General features: G+C 35.7%; 1 protein-coding gene across 1 annotated transcript; it reads left to right on the top strand.

The window, feature by feature from the left end:
• Positions 1–8706: 8706 nt before the first annotated feature.
• On the top strand, positions 8707–9648 carry LOC126079508 (olfactory receptor 8K3-like). The gene has a single exon (XM_049890569.1). It carries the CDS (start codon positions 8707–8709, stop codon positions 9646–9648), a length of 942 nt encoding a protein of 313 aa, XP_049746526.1.
• The last annotated feature ends 7752 nt before the right edge of the window (positions 9649–17400 follow it).

Here is a 17400-nt window from a genome sequence, read left to right as displayed (position 1 = left end):
AGTATGTTTACTCATTGCTAGCCACAGTGCATATGCTTGCCTCCTGAATACTATAGAGGTTTTGAACTTTTTAGGGAATGCAGGGTAACAGAGCTCAAAAGTAAAAACCTCAGGTCAACCAAAAGGAGGTGATTTATTAAAGTTTTAAAATCAGATAGACAGAGCAAGAAATCCCCCCTGCCCGAAAAAAATGCCATCTGCAAAGTGGTAGCCCTTACCAACTGGAGATAGCACTAAGGTTTTTTGAGAATGGTTGTTTTTTTGCCTTATCTGGTTCCTAAATTTCAGACTTATTCCCCAGCCTTTACACCTAGCCTTAGAGGAAATGACGCAGACCCCTTAGAATGAACTGGGACAGAGCAATCTTCTTTTGATACGATTATATGGCTGCATTAAGACACTTTTAATTGGAACAAAGGGGTACACCACTATTTCGGGAGTGTTAAAGAGCTGCCCCTCCTGTGTGAAAAATAATCCCCGAAACACTGCTGAAGCACCCTCAGGAGTCCAATGAACTGGGACAGTGCCTAGAGAGGACTGGCAGGATGATTTCACTGAGATTCCTCGAACTCCCGAGAATTACAAATATCTGCTAGCCTTCATTGACACCTGCACTAACTGTGCTGAAGGTTTTCCTTGCAGAACCAAAAAGACAACTGAGTTTGTGAAACACCTCCTAAGTGAAATGATCCCTTGATTTGGCTTCCCATCTCCATTGGCAACAACAGCAGACCCAATTTTGTGACCTTGGAGGTATAATTGGTGTCAAAAGCCCTGACATTAATAGGGACTTACACACAGCCTGAGATGACAGTCCAGCTGCAAATTACAGTTGGCTAACTAGACTCTGAAGAGACATTTAGCAAAGCTGTGCCAAGAGACCAAATTGATATGGAAAAAGTTGCTACCTTTGGCCTTCTTGAGAATTCAATCCATCCCTAGAGGCAGATTAGAGCTTAGTCCGTTTGAGCTATTATATGGGCACACTATTAGATAACCCGATACAACCAACATATCCTGCCTTAATTATGACTAACCACCTTCTCTCCATGAGGTTGGAGATGTTCAAGTCACTAAATATTTGCTGTCCCTTCAGGTGCCTCTGTCTTCTCTCCACAGGTACACTCACCCGAGGAGCCTGCCTAATCCAAAGATATCCTCCATCCATTCCAGTTTGGTGATTGATTTCTTCTCAAGGTGTAGAAAGCCAACCCCCTTCAACAAAAGTGGACTGGCCCCTTTGAAACCTTCTCGGCTACCTCAAAAACTGTCCAACTCAATGGGTTCAAAGCTTGAATCCACATAGTGGAGTAAAGAAAACCACAAATTCATCATAACTGTGAGAACTGGACTGGTGAGCCATTTCACAACCTCAAGTACTTGTTTTCCTAACACCCTCCTGTATGAGTGAGATTCCCTAAGAATGGAGGTTCAGAAAGGGTAAATAAACTATCCAAGTTCAACTCATGAAGGATAAATAAATTGTGCAAGTTACAGTGGTCTTAAGCATTAGAACCAAATTTCAAACATGGTCTAGCTCCATGTTTCAGGCTCATAACAACTACTCCAAATTACCTATTAATATCAATTTTCTGCACTAGTGATGTCATCCCTGAGATGACAAAAAATATCAGATTAAAAGAAGTAGCAATGGGGTTCATAAAATAGCGAACAACTAGGACAATGTCTGGGAGAGAAAATAAATTCAGTAAAAGCAATGAATTAATAAACTGACTCAGCAACCTAATGGGTTCATTTTGGATGCTATACTTGCTCAAACCAAATAACGGAAAACCATCACAAAGTGGATGTAGGACATAGTCTGGGCAGGTTTATAACAAATGTGCAGCGGGGGAATTCAGGAATTATCATTAAGCAGTAAGGAAGAGACTCCCTGGTGACACAGTGGTTAAGAGCTTAGCTGCTAACAAAAAAGGTGGCAGTTCAAATCCACCAGCCACTCCTTCCAAAACCTAGGAGGCAGTTCTACTCTGTCCTATGTGGTCGACATGAGTAGGAATCAAATCAGTGGCAAAGGCTTGGTTTTTTTATTTAGTAAGGAAGATGCTAAAAATAAATAAACAATGTAGTTCCCATTTTAAGAAATGATTTGTGGCTTTCTGCCTTGAGGCATTCATCCAGCTTTTAGAAATTAGCATACAAGTAGAATTAAAAAAAAAAAAAAAAGGTAAATCGCTATAGCTAATCATTTGTAGAAATTGGTTGGTGCTTGTCAACACTGATGTTACTTCGTTAAACAGGGGAATCTTCAAGAGAAGGGAGGGATGGGGATGGAAAAACACTGAATAGGCAATAGATAAAGTGTTGCTTTGGTGAAGGGTAAGACAGTACACAGTGCTGGGGAAGACCACACAACTTGTACAAAGCAAGATCATGGAAGCTTCATAGATACATCCAAACTTCTTGATGGGCTGAGTTGCTGGGCTGAGGGTTGTGGGAACCATGGTCTTGGGGAACATCTAGCTCAGTTGGTATAACATAGTTTATGAAGAAAATGTTCTACATTCTACTTTGGTGATTAGTGTCTGGGATCTTAAAAGCCCGGAAGCAGCCATCTCCACTAGTCTCACCTCTTTGGGAGCAAGCGAGAATGAAGAAAACTAAAGATACAAGGGAAAGATTTGTCCAAAAGACTAATGGACCACATCTACCATGGCCTCAACAAGACCCAGTCCAGTACAACTAGGTGGTGCCTGGCTACCACTACTCTGACAAGGATCACAATAGAGGGTCCAGGGCAGAGCTGGAGAAAAAGGCAAAACAAAATTCTAACTCAGAAAGAAAGACCAGACTTGTTGGCCTGACAGACACTGGAGAAACCCTGAGAGTACAGCCCCTGGAAACTTTGAGTTCAGTAATGAAGTTACTCCTGAGGTTTAGCCTTCAGCCAAAGATTGGACAGGTCCTTAAAATAAAATGAGACTAAAGGGGCGTACCAGCCCAGGGGCAGTGACTAGAAGCAGGAAAGAACAGGAAAAGTGATAACAGGGAACCCAAAGTTGAGAAGGGAAAGTGTTGACATGTCATGGGGTTGTTAACCAATGTCATAAAACAATATGTATACTGTTTAATGAGAAACTAGCTTGTTCTCTAAATGTTCATCTAAATTACAATAAAAAAATAGGTCAATCACAAAAAAAGGGGATCTCTGAGGGGATTTATTCCCTATCATCTGCTTCCTGGACATTTTTACTGTGTGAGCTTCAATTTTTTTTGGAATTTAATATAAGGATAAAAATTTGGCAAATATATTAACATTGATTTTGCTGAGATACTGAAACAATGAGAACAATCAGGCCCCACTACTAGATTTTTTTTTCTTTTAATTAAACTCTCTTTCTCGAACTAATGATCCATTTACTTATAGAGTGTTTCATTACCTACATGGGAAGAGAATTCCTAGATGACACAACGGGAAGGGGCAGAAGCACCACATGCAATTGTGAAGGCTGGGCACCATGGAATTGTAGGTCGTGATATCCATGTAGACTAAGATGCGAAAGAACCAGCTGAAAATTTGCAGTGTATTGGATATTGCCGGGATTACTCTAAGCATCCAAGAGGTTCCCACCAAAGTAATCACGCAGATCAAAAAGAACAATACACAACTCAGGAATATCCATCAACCCAAAGAAAAATAAATTGTCTAATCCATGTATGTAGTTTTTTACTGAAGGAACTCCTGAAAGTAAAACAGAGAATGATAAGAAAATACCAATTGAGGAGCTTGAGTATACAAGTTAAACATTATTAAAATTAGAATAAGAGCTAATCTGTGATTCAATAGAATATTTAATGATGCCCAATAATCTTAACACTTGTTGTTTTTGTTAGGTGTCACCAGGTCAGTTCTAATCACAGAAATCACATTAACAAAAGAAGAAAAGAGTGCATTGTTTTGAACCACCTCACAATCCTTGCTAAGTTTGAGCCCATTGTTGCAGAGACTGTGTCATTCCATCTCGTTGCGGGGCTTCCTATTTTTTGCTGACCCTCTGCTATACAACCATGATGTCCTCTTCCAGGGACTGGTCCCTCCCACCAAGTGTCAAATAGTACCTGCGCATAATTTCTCTATTAGAGAAAGTTACCACCAAGCACAGGGAGCTGAGGGAATTGACAAATTTGTACTACGTGCATTGCTGGATTCCCTAGAGAAAGAGTAAACCAGTGGAGAGCTGAACAGAAATGCTTTGAGGTAGGGAAGACTCAGAAGTCAAGTTACAGGAGAAGTGATACTCTAATTTCCAGCATATGTGACTGACACATCCCTAGAACTGTGAGGGGCATAAACTTCACTACAATATGTGGTGTTTCTCCCAATTCCCACAGTGTCATATTCTAGCAGAAGGTCACCTTGTATTTATAGCCACTCAAATATATACAACAGCACTTAACAACAATAACAAACCTGTATAGTCTCCTTGATGAGAAGAGTAAAAGTATTTGGTATATTACTTAAATCCCAGGAAACATGCACAATATAATATATGCAATAACAGTAAAGTATAAGATCAGATGTATTTTTCTGTTTACATAGTTCTTAGCCTAAAATATTAGTTTATTACTTGAAGCAATAGGAATTACTCAACTTAGTTAGGCAAAATAAAAATTGAACACTTATTCTCTCATAGAAAATGCTGTCATTTTTAAAACTCCTCTCTTCATTGAACTTTCATTTGTCCATCTCAACCAATTGATTCTATACAAATTTTGAACATATTTTAAAATTTAAAATGACACAGAAATAAAATATGAAGATTTTTTTCAAGGCTTTATTTTTTTACAAAGTTATTAAATTTTCATGGTTTTTCTAACCAAAAAGACATTTAATATCTACCCGAGTAAGCATGGGTTCTACATCTTTTAAAGTGCTTTATACGTGGATATATCTCTTATTTCATATGTAGAAAGTCAGATAAATTGGCTTTTTTTCTTGTTACTTTTACTTTAAAATCTTTTATGAAGTTCTGTATAACATACCACATTATTTGCTCACATAGCTTGAATTTTTTCCTCAGTTCTTCCAGCTTGAGAAATGTCAAGCATATTCTTCCCTTTTGGGTTTTAAACTCCAGACCTTTGCCCATTTCAATTATAACACTTTACTTTCACTTCTTGAGCTGCCCTTTGAAATCTTCAGCTCTGTCTTTAACTGAATTATTTTTTCCATTCTCTTTAGCTACTCTATATTCAAGAGCAAGTTTCATAGTCTCTTCTGACATCCGTTTTGATTTTCTCTTTCTTTCCTTTTTAACCACCTTTTCCATTCTTTATCTGTGATACTTGATATTATTCCAAACTTGTCTAATCTTTGGTCGTTAAGTTCAATGTGTCAAATCTATTCTTGAGATGATCTCTAAACTCAGGTGGAATATACTCAAGGTTGTGTTTTGATACTCTTGGACTTGCTCTGTTTTTCTTCAGCCTCAATTTGTACTTGCATAGGAGTAATCAGTGGCCTGTTCTGCTGTTGGCCCCTGGCTTGGTTCTGACTGATGATATTGAGCTTCCCCATCATCTCTTTCAACAGATGCAGTCGACTTGATTCCTGTGTATTCTACTTGGCAAGCTTCACTTGTGTGCTCTCTGTTTCTGTTCTTGAAAAAAGTTATTTGTGATGAAGAATTTGTTGGTCTTGCAATATTCCAACATGTAATCTCTGGTGTTGTTTCTATCACCAAGGCCATATTTCCCAACTACCAGTTCTTCTTTTTTTCCAACTTGCACATTCTAATCCAATATTAATGATCAACGCATCTCAATTGCAATTCTGATGTATTTCAGACTTCATAAGTTAGTAAAGTCTTCAATTTCCTCATTTTTGGCATTAGTGCTTGGTGGGCAAACTTCAATACTAATAGTATTAATTTGTCTTCTTTTGGATACTCTCCTATCACTGACAGCATTTCACTTTATGATAGGTCTTGAAATGTTATTTTTGAGAATAAAAACGATGTCATTCCTCTTCAGTTTTTCATTCTGGTATAGTATATCACGTGACTGTCCAATTCAAAATGGACATTTCAGCTCACTAATGCCTAGGATATTGATCTTCATGTGTTTTACTTCATTTTTTACAACTTCCAATTTTCCAAGATTCATATTCCGTCCATTCCATGTTCCAGTTTTAAATGGATGTATGTAACTGTTTCTTCTCATGTTCATTCATGCTAATAAAATAGAATATGTTAATCTAATAAAATAAAATAAGAGAGGTGTCCTAAACAGACAACTTGCAATAATAGGAGGTGTCGCAGTGACTAATATCTGCCCCCAAGGTAAAACAATAGTGAAAATATGGAAAAAAACACAAAGAAAGTGTGCATTATGTTTACGAAATTCACTAATTTCATTCCATTTGAGGACATCATGCAAATGGAGGCATATTGAGGGGTCTGACCTAAAGGTAAATATTTTACTGTAGATCCTTGGATGGATAAATTGAAACTTAACTGAGAATAAATGAAGAAATGCATCTAAAAGAAACTTACTTTCTGGTGAATACAATTTGTTTAGAAAATTAACAAATATCATCCATGTTTTGTTAAGCTTTCAGGTGCTTCAGACATAATTAACACATTGCTTGGTATCTCCTCAGGGAGAGCCTCAAGGGCTGAGAGAATGCTATAAGTTGTTCCCACTATGCCATATTCAGAAGCACATGGGGTGTCAAAACAGATTCATTACAGGTAAAAGGTATAATTTTTTAAGCATTGCCACATTTTACTAATATCTAGAATATTTTAGTGACATTTCCACAGCCTCATTTTTCATTGATAGCAAAGCCACAGAAAAATATTAAGAATTTTGATTCAATTTGTCTGCTTTCCACCATTATTCCTGATATGTTTTATATGAAGTAAATATGCACTTCATTTATTCATTTTTATAATTTAATGTTATGAAATTTAATGTCTGCATTTGCTGATTAATAATTTACTCAGAGACTGCTCTGCTCATAGTATTTAGGAATAGATACATGTCAGATAGAAAACAGATATATAGACAAATATGTAGATGGATAGATTGGTAGTTATTTAGGTAGATAGATAGATAGACAGACAACAGATAGATATAGATAGATGATAGATGATAGATAGATAGATAGATAGATAGATGATAGATAGATAGATAGATAGATAGATAGATAGATAGATAGATAGATAGATAGATAGATAGATAGATAGATAGAGAGATAGATAGATAGATAGATAGATAGATACATGGATGGATAGATTGAGAGACACACACACTTATGCAGCAGTGATGATCACAAAGTTTTCAACCTACAATTTTGTTATATTAACCTGCAGGGTTATTATCTTATTTTTACAAGCATCTGTAGTATATTTAGATACATTTATTTAAAGACTATACTTGAATTTATCTGTGATATCTCATGACACATAGGAGTTCCAATGTTTAACATAGCATGTTTTGTGTTCAAAAAGATTTTAAATAACTTCCCATAATTCACATAGATGTCATCATCAGTACATTTTCTTCTTCTCCTATGCTACTGTATTATATTGTGACTTTTTAAAACTTTCTTTTTCATAAAGTACAGGATGCTTTTTTAAAAGGGGGAATTTATGGCATCAAGTTTTCACTATTTGTTCAGATTTCCTCATATGATTGCCCAACTGGAGGAGTAAGTATTTTAAGTAGACCAAAAGAGAAAGTAACCTACAGAATGGCACTTTTAGACACTTTAGTCATAGAATGGGTACTATGGACTATGGGGCTGGGGTCAGTTACAAGGATAATATCTTAATGAACCTATTCATCATGAAAATGGCGGCAAAGGACTTAAGTCACAGTCCAGAACAATATACCTATAAATATCTTAAAGATCAAAACAATTAACAACAAAAATAATAATGCTTTCAAGTAATTTCTGTCAACATAAAAAAAGAATATATAATAATGATAGATGGTAGATATACAGGCAGACAAATAGGTAGAACAAATAATACTAGGCACATACTATTTTATTTTCAACGATTACAGACACATTGAAGAATTTAACTCTCATTTATCCTTCCTAACAACCCTGCAAAAAAGAGTTGGAATATGATTTTTCAGATGTGGATAAAAAAATTCATATAACTTATGTTATTTGCCCAAAGCACCACATTGTATGCATTACAAATGGAGGTATAGCAGAGGTTGCATCTATATACATATATCTCTAGAGATGTTTTCATGTATAAAGACAAGTAATTTCCACTGTGATCAATTATATGTCTATCCAAGACCTGTCTAGTATGTTGATTGTTCCATCCTGGACCATCTATTTATATGAGTTTTCATAAAATAATATTTTGAAGGAGACAGTTCAAAATGTATACACTTATTTTTTTTGGTATGTGAAAAAGACAAAAGTTTTAAGAAGAGTACAATATATATCCAAGTACCTAACACCTAAAGGTTTAACATATTATTCATTTTTGTTTAATTTATCTACCAATGTATCCTTCAATCTATCTAATATGTACATGTGTATGTGTGTGTGTAAAATTTGTGGGAGTTGGGTGTGTATTCAAATATCCTAAAATGGAACGTTTGGATTTATACTATTCATACTGGTTTCGTATACTAAAAATCTACTAGGTGATGTTATATAAAAGCTATTGATGATGCTGATGTCTCTACCCAGAACAGGTTTCCTGGTAGACCTAGATGAACAAACACAATCTAACAGTGCTGAATGAGTTCATTCTGATGGGAATCACAGACCGTCCTGACCTGCAGGCGCCATTGTTTGGGCTGTTCCTAATCATCTACATGATCTCAGTGGTGGGCAACTTGGGCATCATTATCCTCACCAAGATGGACTCCAGGCTACAAACACCCATGTACTTTTTTCTCAGCCATCTGGCTGTCACTGATCTTGGTTATTCAACAGCCGTGGGACCGAAAATGTTGGTAAATTTTGTTGTAGATGAAAATACAATCTCCTATTATTTTTGTGCTACACAGTTAGTTTTCGTTATCATGTTCATAACTACTGAACTGTTTATTCTGTCAGCAATGTCCTACGACCGTTATGTGGCTATCTGTAACCCTTTGCGCTACACCATCATCATGTCACGAGGGGTGTGTTCTGTGCTGGTGGCAATCCCTTATCTCTACAGCACATTTTTTTCTGTTCTGGTCACTATAAAGATTTTTAGTTTATCCTTCTGTGGCTACAATATCATCAGGCATTTCTACTGTGACAGTCTTCCCTTGTTATCTTTGCTCTGCTCAGACACACATGAAATCAAATTGGTCATTCTCGTCTTAGCTGTTTTTGATTTGATTTCATCCCTTCTAATAGTTCTTGTTTCTTACACACTCGTAATTGTATCCATTATCAAACTGAGCTCAGCTGAAGGCAGGCACAAGGCCTTCTCCACCTGTGGATCCCACCTGACTGTGGTGGTAGTGTTCTATGGGACTTTAATCTTTATGTATCTGCAGCCCAAGTCCAGTCATTCCTTTGACACTGATAAAGTGGCTTCCATATTTTACACCCTGGTTGTTCCCATGTTGAATCCCTTGATCTACAGTTTGAGGAATAAAAATGTAAAATATGCCTTACATAGGACTTTAGAAAAATTATGCAATATATTTTCTTGACAGTCAGTATAACTTACGATTTATATAAATTACATTTTGCACTTTAAAATTTTTTTCTGTGTGCCCCCAGAGGAGATATCAAGCACAAAATCACAGATAACAGGTATTTCTATATTGCCTTCTACCAGTCACTCTACTAAGGCTGTAAGTAGATTAATAAATGAAACAGTACAAAGCGTTGCCTTCCTGGAGCAGGAGTGATGCGTTATAAGCATAATAATTCAGAAATTTTAGAGTATACTAGAATGTCTGGAGGGTGTTACTTTTTTTTTTTTTTTTTAATAAGAACATTGACTATGTTGAGTGGGATAGTGAAACTAATAGATACAGGAAGATTTCCAAATACCTGGTGTTTTCCTTATCTAGTAGAAAAAAATATATATATAGAAAGTGTGTGTGTGTGTGTGTGTGTGTGTATGCATGCTTACACACACCTCCTATTTTATTTCTTACACTCTGCCCTGGGTGGCTAATTCTGATTAAAACAAGGCTCACTGGGGTGGGTTGGTTCGAGTACTCAGTTATATGAAGTTGCTCAAATGTCTGCTTTCTAAACCTTGAAATCCCTCTCTTTCATCATCAGTGCCTTTACTTTCATATTTGAGCCCTTAGAGTCTGTATACTTTACCATTTTTATTATTACTATATTGTAATATTAGTATAAACAAAATAAAACTATATTCAACAGGATCAGCTTAGTATCTGGTTTTGTCCAAATTAGCCAATTTTGCCTGTATCAGTGGGTATATAAGTTAAGACAGATTTATTGAGATCAGCCACAGAAGTTTCCAGGTTTTTTCATTTTGTCTCTACCAGACAGATGTCACTTCCTAAATCTGTGCTTTTGTCTCATAGGTTGTTATCCTTATCTCTCTCGAAAACAATAATTACTCTTGTTTAGAAGTGATTTTCTAATTGTTTCTGTACCCTTGCATAAGAAGTCTATTGTATGCTGAGTTATGTTTGTTGCCTTGGTTTTGTTTGGCTGGGTTTTCTTAAATTTGAATAATATGAGCATGTATTTTGATCAGGATCTATTGTCTGAATTCATCATTTTGATTATCCTGCTTGGAAGAAGCATAAGGAGATAACCCATGGTTTGGACTATGCTGTGTTTCTAGTGGGTAAGGTGTGATATGTAGCATTTTCTATATTTGTCATGATTTCTGGACATAGTTGCTCCATATTCTCTCCTAATTTTCCATTTCTATTTTCTTATTCTTTTAATATTAAAAAAATTGTAATGAGAAAAAAATTAAATTTTAGATACGCTAAGGTTGTCTTTAAAAAAGACTCCAGTCTGGGTTTTAGGATAGGACCCTGCAGGGTGGGTTATGATATTTTTCCATATATGTAGAGACTAGAAAACATGTGAGAAAAATATCATATATAAACAGAATATCAAAATGGAAATTTAAGACACACCCCATTCTCTTCATTCCAAGTGGCTTGATTGGAAAATTTTATGACGTATTTAGGGAAAAAGAATAAGCCAATTCTACACAATTTTTTTTAGAGAACTGAAGAGAAGGGTATATTTACATTTCCTTTATGAGGATAGGTTAAACCGATATCAAAGGCAGACAAAGACATTAAAAGAAAACAACAGAGCACATATGTGAAGAATCTAAAGAAAAATTTAAGAAATTGTGTCTGGCAACATGTAAAGCCAATAGTACACTTAATTTGTTGTGCCCCAGGAATGCATGGATAGTTTCCCATTAAAAAAAATCAATTAATGACATTCATCATAATAACAAATAAAATGGCAAACAATGCCATATAAGTAGATGTAGAGAAATGTTTTAAAAGGCTTAATAGATGTGATAAAACTTAGACCAAATTAATATTAAAATAGAGCTTTCTCAAACTGAAAGAGGACATCCATGAACAGCCCATAGTTACCATCACACATGGTGTGAAAGATTAAATACATTCAGTAAGACCAGGAAAAAAAACAAGTAAATCCTCTCTTACCAAATCTATTCCACATTTCAGGGGATGTTCGAGCCACCCAGATCTTTAATAACTTTCCCACCAGATCTCCATAATATATACAGAGATAGGACTCAAAACTTAAAAATAATATCAATGATAAAATAAAAAAAAGAAAAACAAAACAGTCCACAAAAATGATCATAAAAACAAAAATTCATTTATTCATAGGACTTATTCTGCTGGCAAATAAGCACATTAAAAATGTTCAGTTCATCACTTATCAATAAACTTGAAGTTAAAACATTGATGACATAACTATACATCTATTAGAATATCAGCTGTTTAGTAATTATGTGAAGGAAATGGAACATTCATAAACTGCCAGTGGAAAATTAAAATCATGAAAATACTTACAAAAATAATTTAAGCATCAGGGTCTCAAAAAGCTAAACATAATTTTACCCTAAAATTTAACCAATTTACTCATATCTACCCAAGTGAAAAGACAGCATTTATCACTATAAATACATGTACACAAATGTCCATAACAAGGTTATCTGTAATACTCAAAAACTAGAATCAACACAAATGTTCATCTACTTGAGAATGGATGAATAAATTGTGGTATTTCCAACAAGTTAATACCACTCTGCAATAAAAACTACTGAATTATTGGTACATGCTAATATATGGATGAAAAATACAAATGGGTACATCGGACTTTGTCAGAATTAAAACATCCCAGATTTACGCATTTATCCCACAGAAATGAAAACTTATGTTCATACAAAAATCCTTACACAAATGTTAAAAGAAACATTACTTATAATAGATAAAAAGAGTAACAACCCAAAACGTCCTTCTATGGGTAAATGGGTAATCAAACTGTACTAAATCCATTTTTTAAATCCATATATGAAGTAATGCTCAGCAATAAAAAAAGAACAAATTATTGATGCACTCAACAGCGTGAATGGACCTCATTAGAATCGTGTGAAGTGAAAAGTCAATCACCAAAGGTGGTGGTGGTTGTTACCTGCCATTGAGTGATTCCAACTCATGGCCACGTTCTGTAAAACAGAAGAAAACATTGCCTGGCCCTGTCCTAGCCTCACAGTCATCAGTATGTCCGAGTACATTGGTGCAGCCACTGTGTCAATCCAGCTTATGGAGGGCTTCCCCCATTCTTGTTGGCCCTCTCGTTCTCCAAATATGATGTCCTCCTCCAGAAACTTGTTTACCTGAAGCAGTGAAGTCAGACAATGTTCTGTTGGAGGCAACAAAATATGTACCATTCAAGAATTTTTGTTTTGTTAGATGTCATCCGGTTGGTTGAAAATCATAGCAATGTATAGGACAGAATAGAAATGTCCCATAGAGTTGCTTAGGCTGTAATCTTCCTGGGTGCAGATGGCCAGGTCTTTTCTCCCTGGAAAGGCTAGTGGGTTCAAACAGCCAACTTTTCAGTTAGCAATGAGTTTTATAAATAAGTATATATATGTATATAAACTTTAGGAAACCCTGGTGGCTTAGTGGTTAAGTCCTACAGCAGCTAACCAAAGGGTCGGCAGTTCAAATCCAACAGGCACTCCTTGGAAACTCTATAGGGCAGTTCTATTCTGTCTTATAGGGTCACTATGAGTTGGAATCGACTCGATGGCACTGGGTTTTTTGTGCTTTATTTATATATAAACCCAGTGTCATCGAGTCGATTCCAACTCATAGCGACCCAGTAGGACAGAGTAGAACTGCCCCATGAGTTTCCAAGGAGCACCTGGCGTATTTGAACTGCCAACACTTTGGTTAGCAGCCGTAGCACTTAACAACTATGCCACCAGGATTTCCTCTCTCTCTCTCTCTCTCTATATATATATATATAACCAAACAAAATCCAAAGCTGTCCAGTTGAACCTGACTCATAATGACCCTATAGGACAAAGTAGAACTCCCCCACAGGGCTTCCAAGAGGCATCTGGTGGATTTGAACTGCCGATCTTTTGGTTAACAGCAAGACTGTTAGCCACCGCGTCACATATCATTATATAGGAGGAATAAGCAAAAAAAAAAAAAGGTGACAAATGGATGCAATGACAAAATGCAGCAAAAATATTTATTGCACAGTAAGTATATATTCATAATGAAACATTATGCAAACTATCACACTTTACGACAGTGTGTTGATACGGTAGAACATTATATCAAGCACAGCAGAACATGCCTTAAGGTGAGAAAAAAGTTTTGGAATGAGGATTGGACAGAATGAAAAAACATAAAATATAGAAATGTAATTTTGGAAACTAAAACAAACGAGCAAAAACCATAAACACATGATGGCAATTAACTAGGAAATGAGAAGCAAGGGTAACATTTGTGTTTATGAGGTGAAAAAGGAAAAAAGAAAAAACCTTGAAAATAGCAGTAACAGCAACAATAAGAAAAACGAAAGGAAATGAGGAAGTGATACCTCACATGTGCACAATGCATTACTTTTATTCCATTTAAATCTTTTAAATAATGCAGTAAGAAAGTGTTTAAGCACAACTTCATTTTGTCATCCATTTGGAGAGGCCACTGTAGAAATGGGGAATATTGACAGTTCTGTTTTACAGATAGAGAATATTAATCCAGATCCCCGTGTGGTAAAATGAATGTTAACAAAGTAAAATGCAAGACCATATGAAATAGATAAACATAGACCTGCATACACACTATTAGAATAAAAATTTGGTCACCAGTGAATACAAAATGTCCTGGACAGTTAACCAACCACTCCAGGTATTTTGTTAAGCTTTCATATACTTCAGGAACAGTCACTAAATTGCCTGTCATCTCCTCAGGGAGAACCTCCAAGGGTAAAAAAAATTCATAAATTCTTCTTACTCTGCCATGTTAGGAAACACTTGGGGGAGTCAAGACAGAGGCTTCATTGCAGGTAAAAAGACAGACTTTTTCCATTGTTTATCAATACCTGAAATGTTTCAGTGACACTTGCAGGGTCCCACCTTTATTCAACGGCAAAATCACTGCAAAATATTAGGATTTCTGAGTCACTTCTGCGTGCATTCTACTTTTCAATAGTGCCTGAGACTAGGATCTCTCTCCTTTTTTTTTTTCAACATCATTATTATTTTTTTCAAACAGTCACTCTTTGTTTCAGAGGCTAAATGCTCATAAGCATATTTGAAGTCTCATCATTATGTCTAAATGATATTTTTACTTTATATAAGTAACTATATGAATAAAAAAGTAACAGAAAAAAAAAAAGTCCTGGAGTCAATTTTGCCTCATAGCTACCCCGTGTGCATCAGAGAACTGTGGTCCATAGTTTTTCAATGGCTGTGAACTTTCAGAAGTAGATCTTTCTTCCAAGGTGCCTTTGAGTAGATTCGATCCCCTCAACCTTTCAGTTTGTAGCTGAGTGTTTAACTGTTTGCACCACCCAAGTGGCCTAATTATGTGAATAATAGAGCTCAAATATGAAAGTAAAGGAAGCATATGCAATATTAAAAATACTGGAGCAGAACTATGAAGCTACAGTATTCAGTCTCCAATGTTGATGTCCTTTCAAACCCTTAGTTATAAGCTGGCTCTACTCTTAAGTGTAATTTAACATATAATGCATATTTAAATAACTATATAAATGTATATTTTTGCTAACCTTTTGATGAGGAAATAAATTTCCATCTCACAACTCATGTTGAGATGTGAAAAGCAATTTTTAAGAGTTTGGGAAACTTTTAAGTACCCAGTTTTATGATGGTTATGTAATATATACCATATTCTTCAATTCCCAGTAGAATCTGGCAGAAATAATATATAATTTTCTCAAGGAATATAGCTTTATAAAAGGAGAATGAGATATTCAACAAAGAGAGTAAACTATGGAAAAAAAACTTGGTGCTCTCCACGGAACTCCAAAGCTATTGAGAGGAAGTCCTCTTCTCTTCCCTTACCGTACAGGAAATGCAGTACTTACAAATACAAGTACTTTTTTTCTTCAGCCTTTCATCATTGCAACTAAACAAGATTTACTTTGCTTTTATTGCATTCATTGATGATACTTGATCTCCTAATTGTAATATCTACTGATACCCAATTCCGAACTTCTTTAAAAAAAAAAAAATTATTGTGTTCTAGGTGAAAGTTTACATAGCAAATTAATTTTCCAATAAAAACTTCATGCACAAAATGTGTCAGTACTCTCCTTGTTTCCTTCCTGGCTTCTCTGTGTCCATTAGTCAGCTTTCCCTCTCCCTCCCTGCCTTCTTGCCCTCTTGGTCTCCTATAGTTGGTAGTTGTAAGGGGCACATTCTTCACAGATTTTATTGTTTAATTTAATAGCCCCGTCTGTTATTTGTGCTCAAAGGTGGCCACGGGCAGTGTCTATAGTTTCACATTAGAAGATTGTCTTAGGACAATTGTCTCAGGGGTTTCTCCAGGCTCTTTCAAACCAGTAAATCTGGTCTTTTTTTTTTTTAATTTGAATTTTGTGGTACATTTTTTTCCCATTCTGCCCCAGACCTTGTATTGTGATCCTCGTCAGAGTGGTCTGAAGTCATAGCCGGGCACCATCTAGGTCTTCTGGTCTCAGGTTAGAGGAAGCTGTGGTTCATGTGGGCCATATGTCCTTTGGACTAATTGCTTCCTTAAGTCGTTTTTTTTTTTCTTCATTCTCCTTTGTTCTAGGAGGAAAGAGGCCAATAGTTTCTTTTCCGACATAAGCAATGTGTGTGTTTAGGGTCACAACCTTCTAAGTAATGTTTTATATGAAATAGTGTATTTCTCCTGTTACCATTTTATTATTTAATATAATATAATTGTATTTTTCTATTGCTTGATTATTTCTAACTCAGAGGCTGCCGGTCCTGCTATTTTCATTGCAAGTAATATCATTTCAAACCATTAATTCTTTTACCTTAAACTGCCATCCTCATTCTTCTCTGGCATTTTTTTTTTAAAATCTGTCATATACTAGGGATATGTATCATTCATTTTAACTTAAATATGTTTGTATGAATTATGTACTATATAATAGTTTAAGCCAGATGATTTCTTTATCCAAATCGAATTTTTTAATGAAATTTCATTGTATAAAATCAATGACATGGACCTCACTTTCTCCCAATTTGTTCAAATTTCCTCTCACTATCTTTTTATCTTAGGTACTTTGATGACAAAATATATCTGATTTGTTACAAACAACTTAGTGTATGTTAGTTATGAAGAAGCTGCTCCTAGGGCAGGACATAATTTTAAGTAAATGTATATTCAAAGGTACAGCTCTTAAGGTGATCCTGACTCAACAGTGACCCCAAAGGTTTTCTAAGGCTGTAAATAACCATGGAAGCAGACTGCCACATCTTTCTCCCAGGGAGCCACTGGTGGTTTTGAACTGCAGAGCTTCAGGTAAGCAGTCCATCAACTTATATTAAAATGTATTAAGTAAAGCAGAAGATGTATAATCCAAAAGCTTGGCACACTGATGGTCCAATTTTAGTCATGGAGTTGAAGATGGGGGAGAGAACAGCTGGGGTCAGTTACATGGATAACACACTACTCAACCTACTCATCACCATAACCCTGACATAGAAGCTAGGTCAGCTAGAACGATTCGTGTATACATATTTAAAGAAAAGTCCTTTCATATAAATTATTGTCATTATTTTAAAAACAGCAACACTCCTTGACTTTTGAGACTTTTATCGCGATACCTTAAATGCATTGAAACATTTAATCCTCATTTACTTTTCCAACGATCTTCAAGGGAAGTGTTCATTTTGCAGGTGTGAATAAAGAAATAACCCACAAATGGAG

This window comes from Elephas maximus, chromosome 7 (genome assembly GCF_024166365.1).
Source record: "Elephas maximus indicus isolate mEleMax1 chromosome 7, mEleMax1 primary haplotype, whole genome shotgun sequence".
NCBI lineage: Eukaryota > Metazoa > Chordata > Mammalia > Proboscidea > Elephantidae > Elephas > Elephas maximus.
Note: the sequence above shows the minus strand (reverse complement) of the source record. Positions and strands in the feature narration are given on the sequence as shown.

Coding starts and splice junctions, on each gene's coding strand:
- LOC126079508 (XM_049890569.1), top strand. CDS start 8,707: ATGAACAAACACAATCTAACAGTGCTGAATGAGTTCATTCTGATGGGA.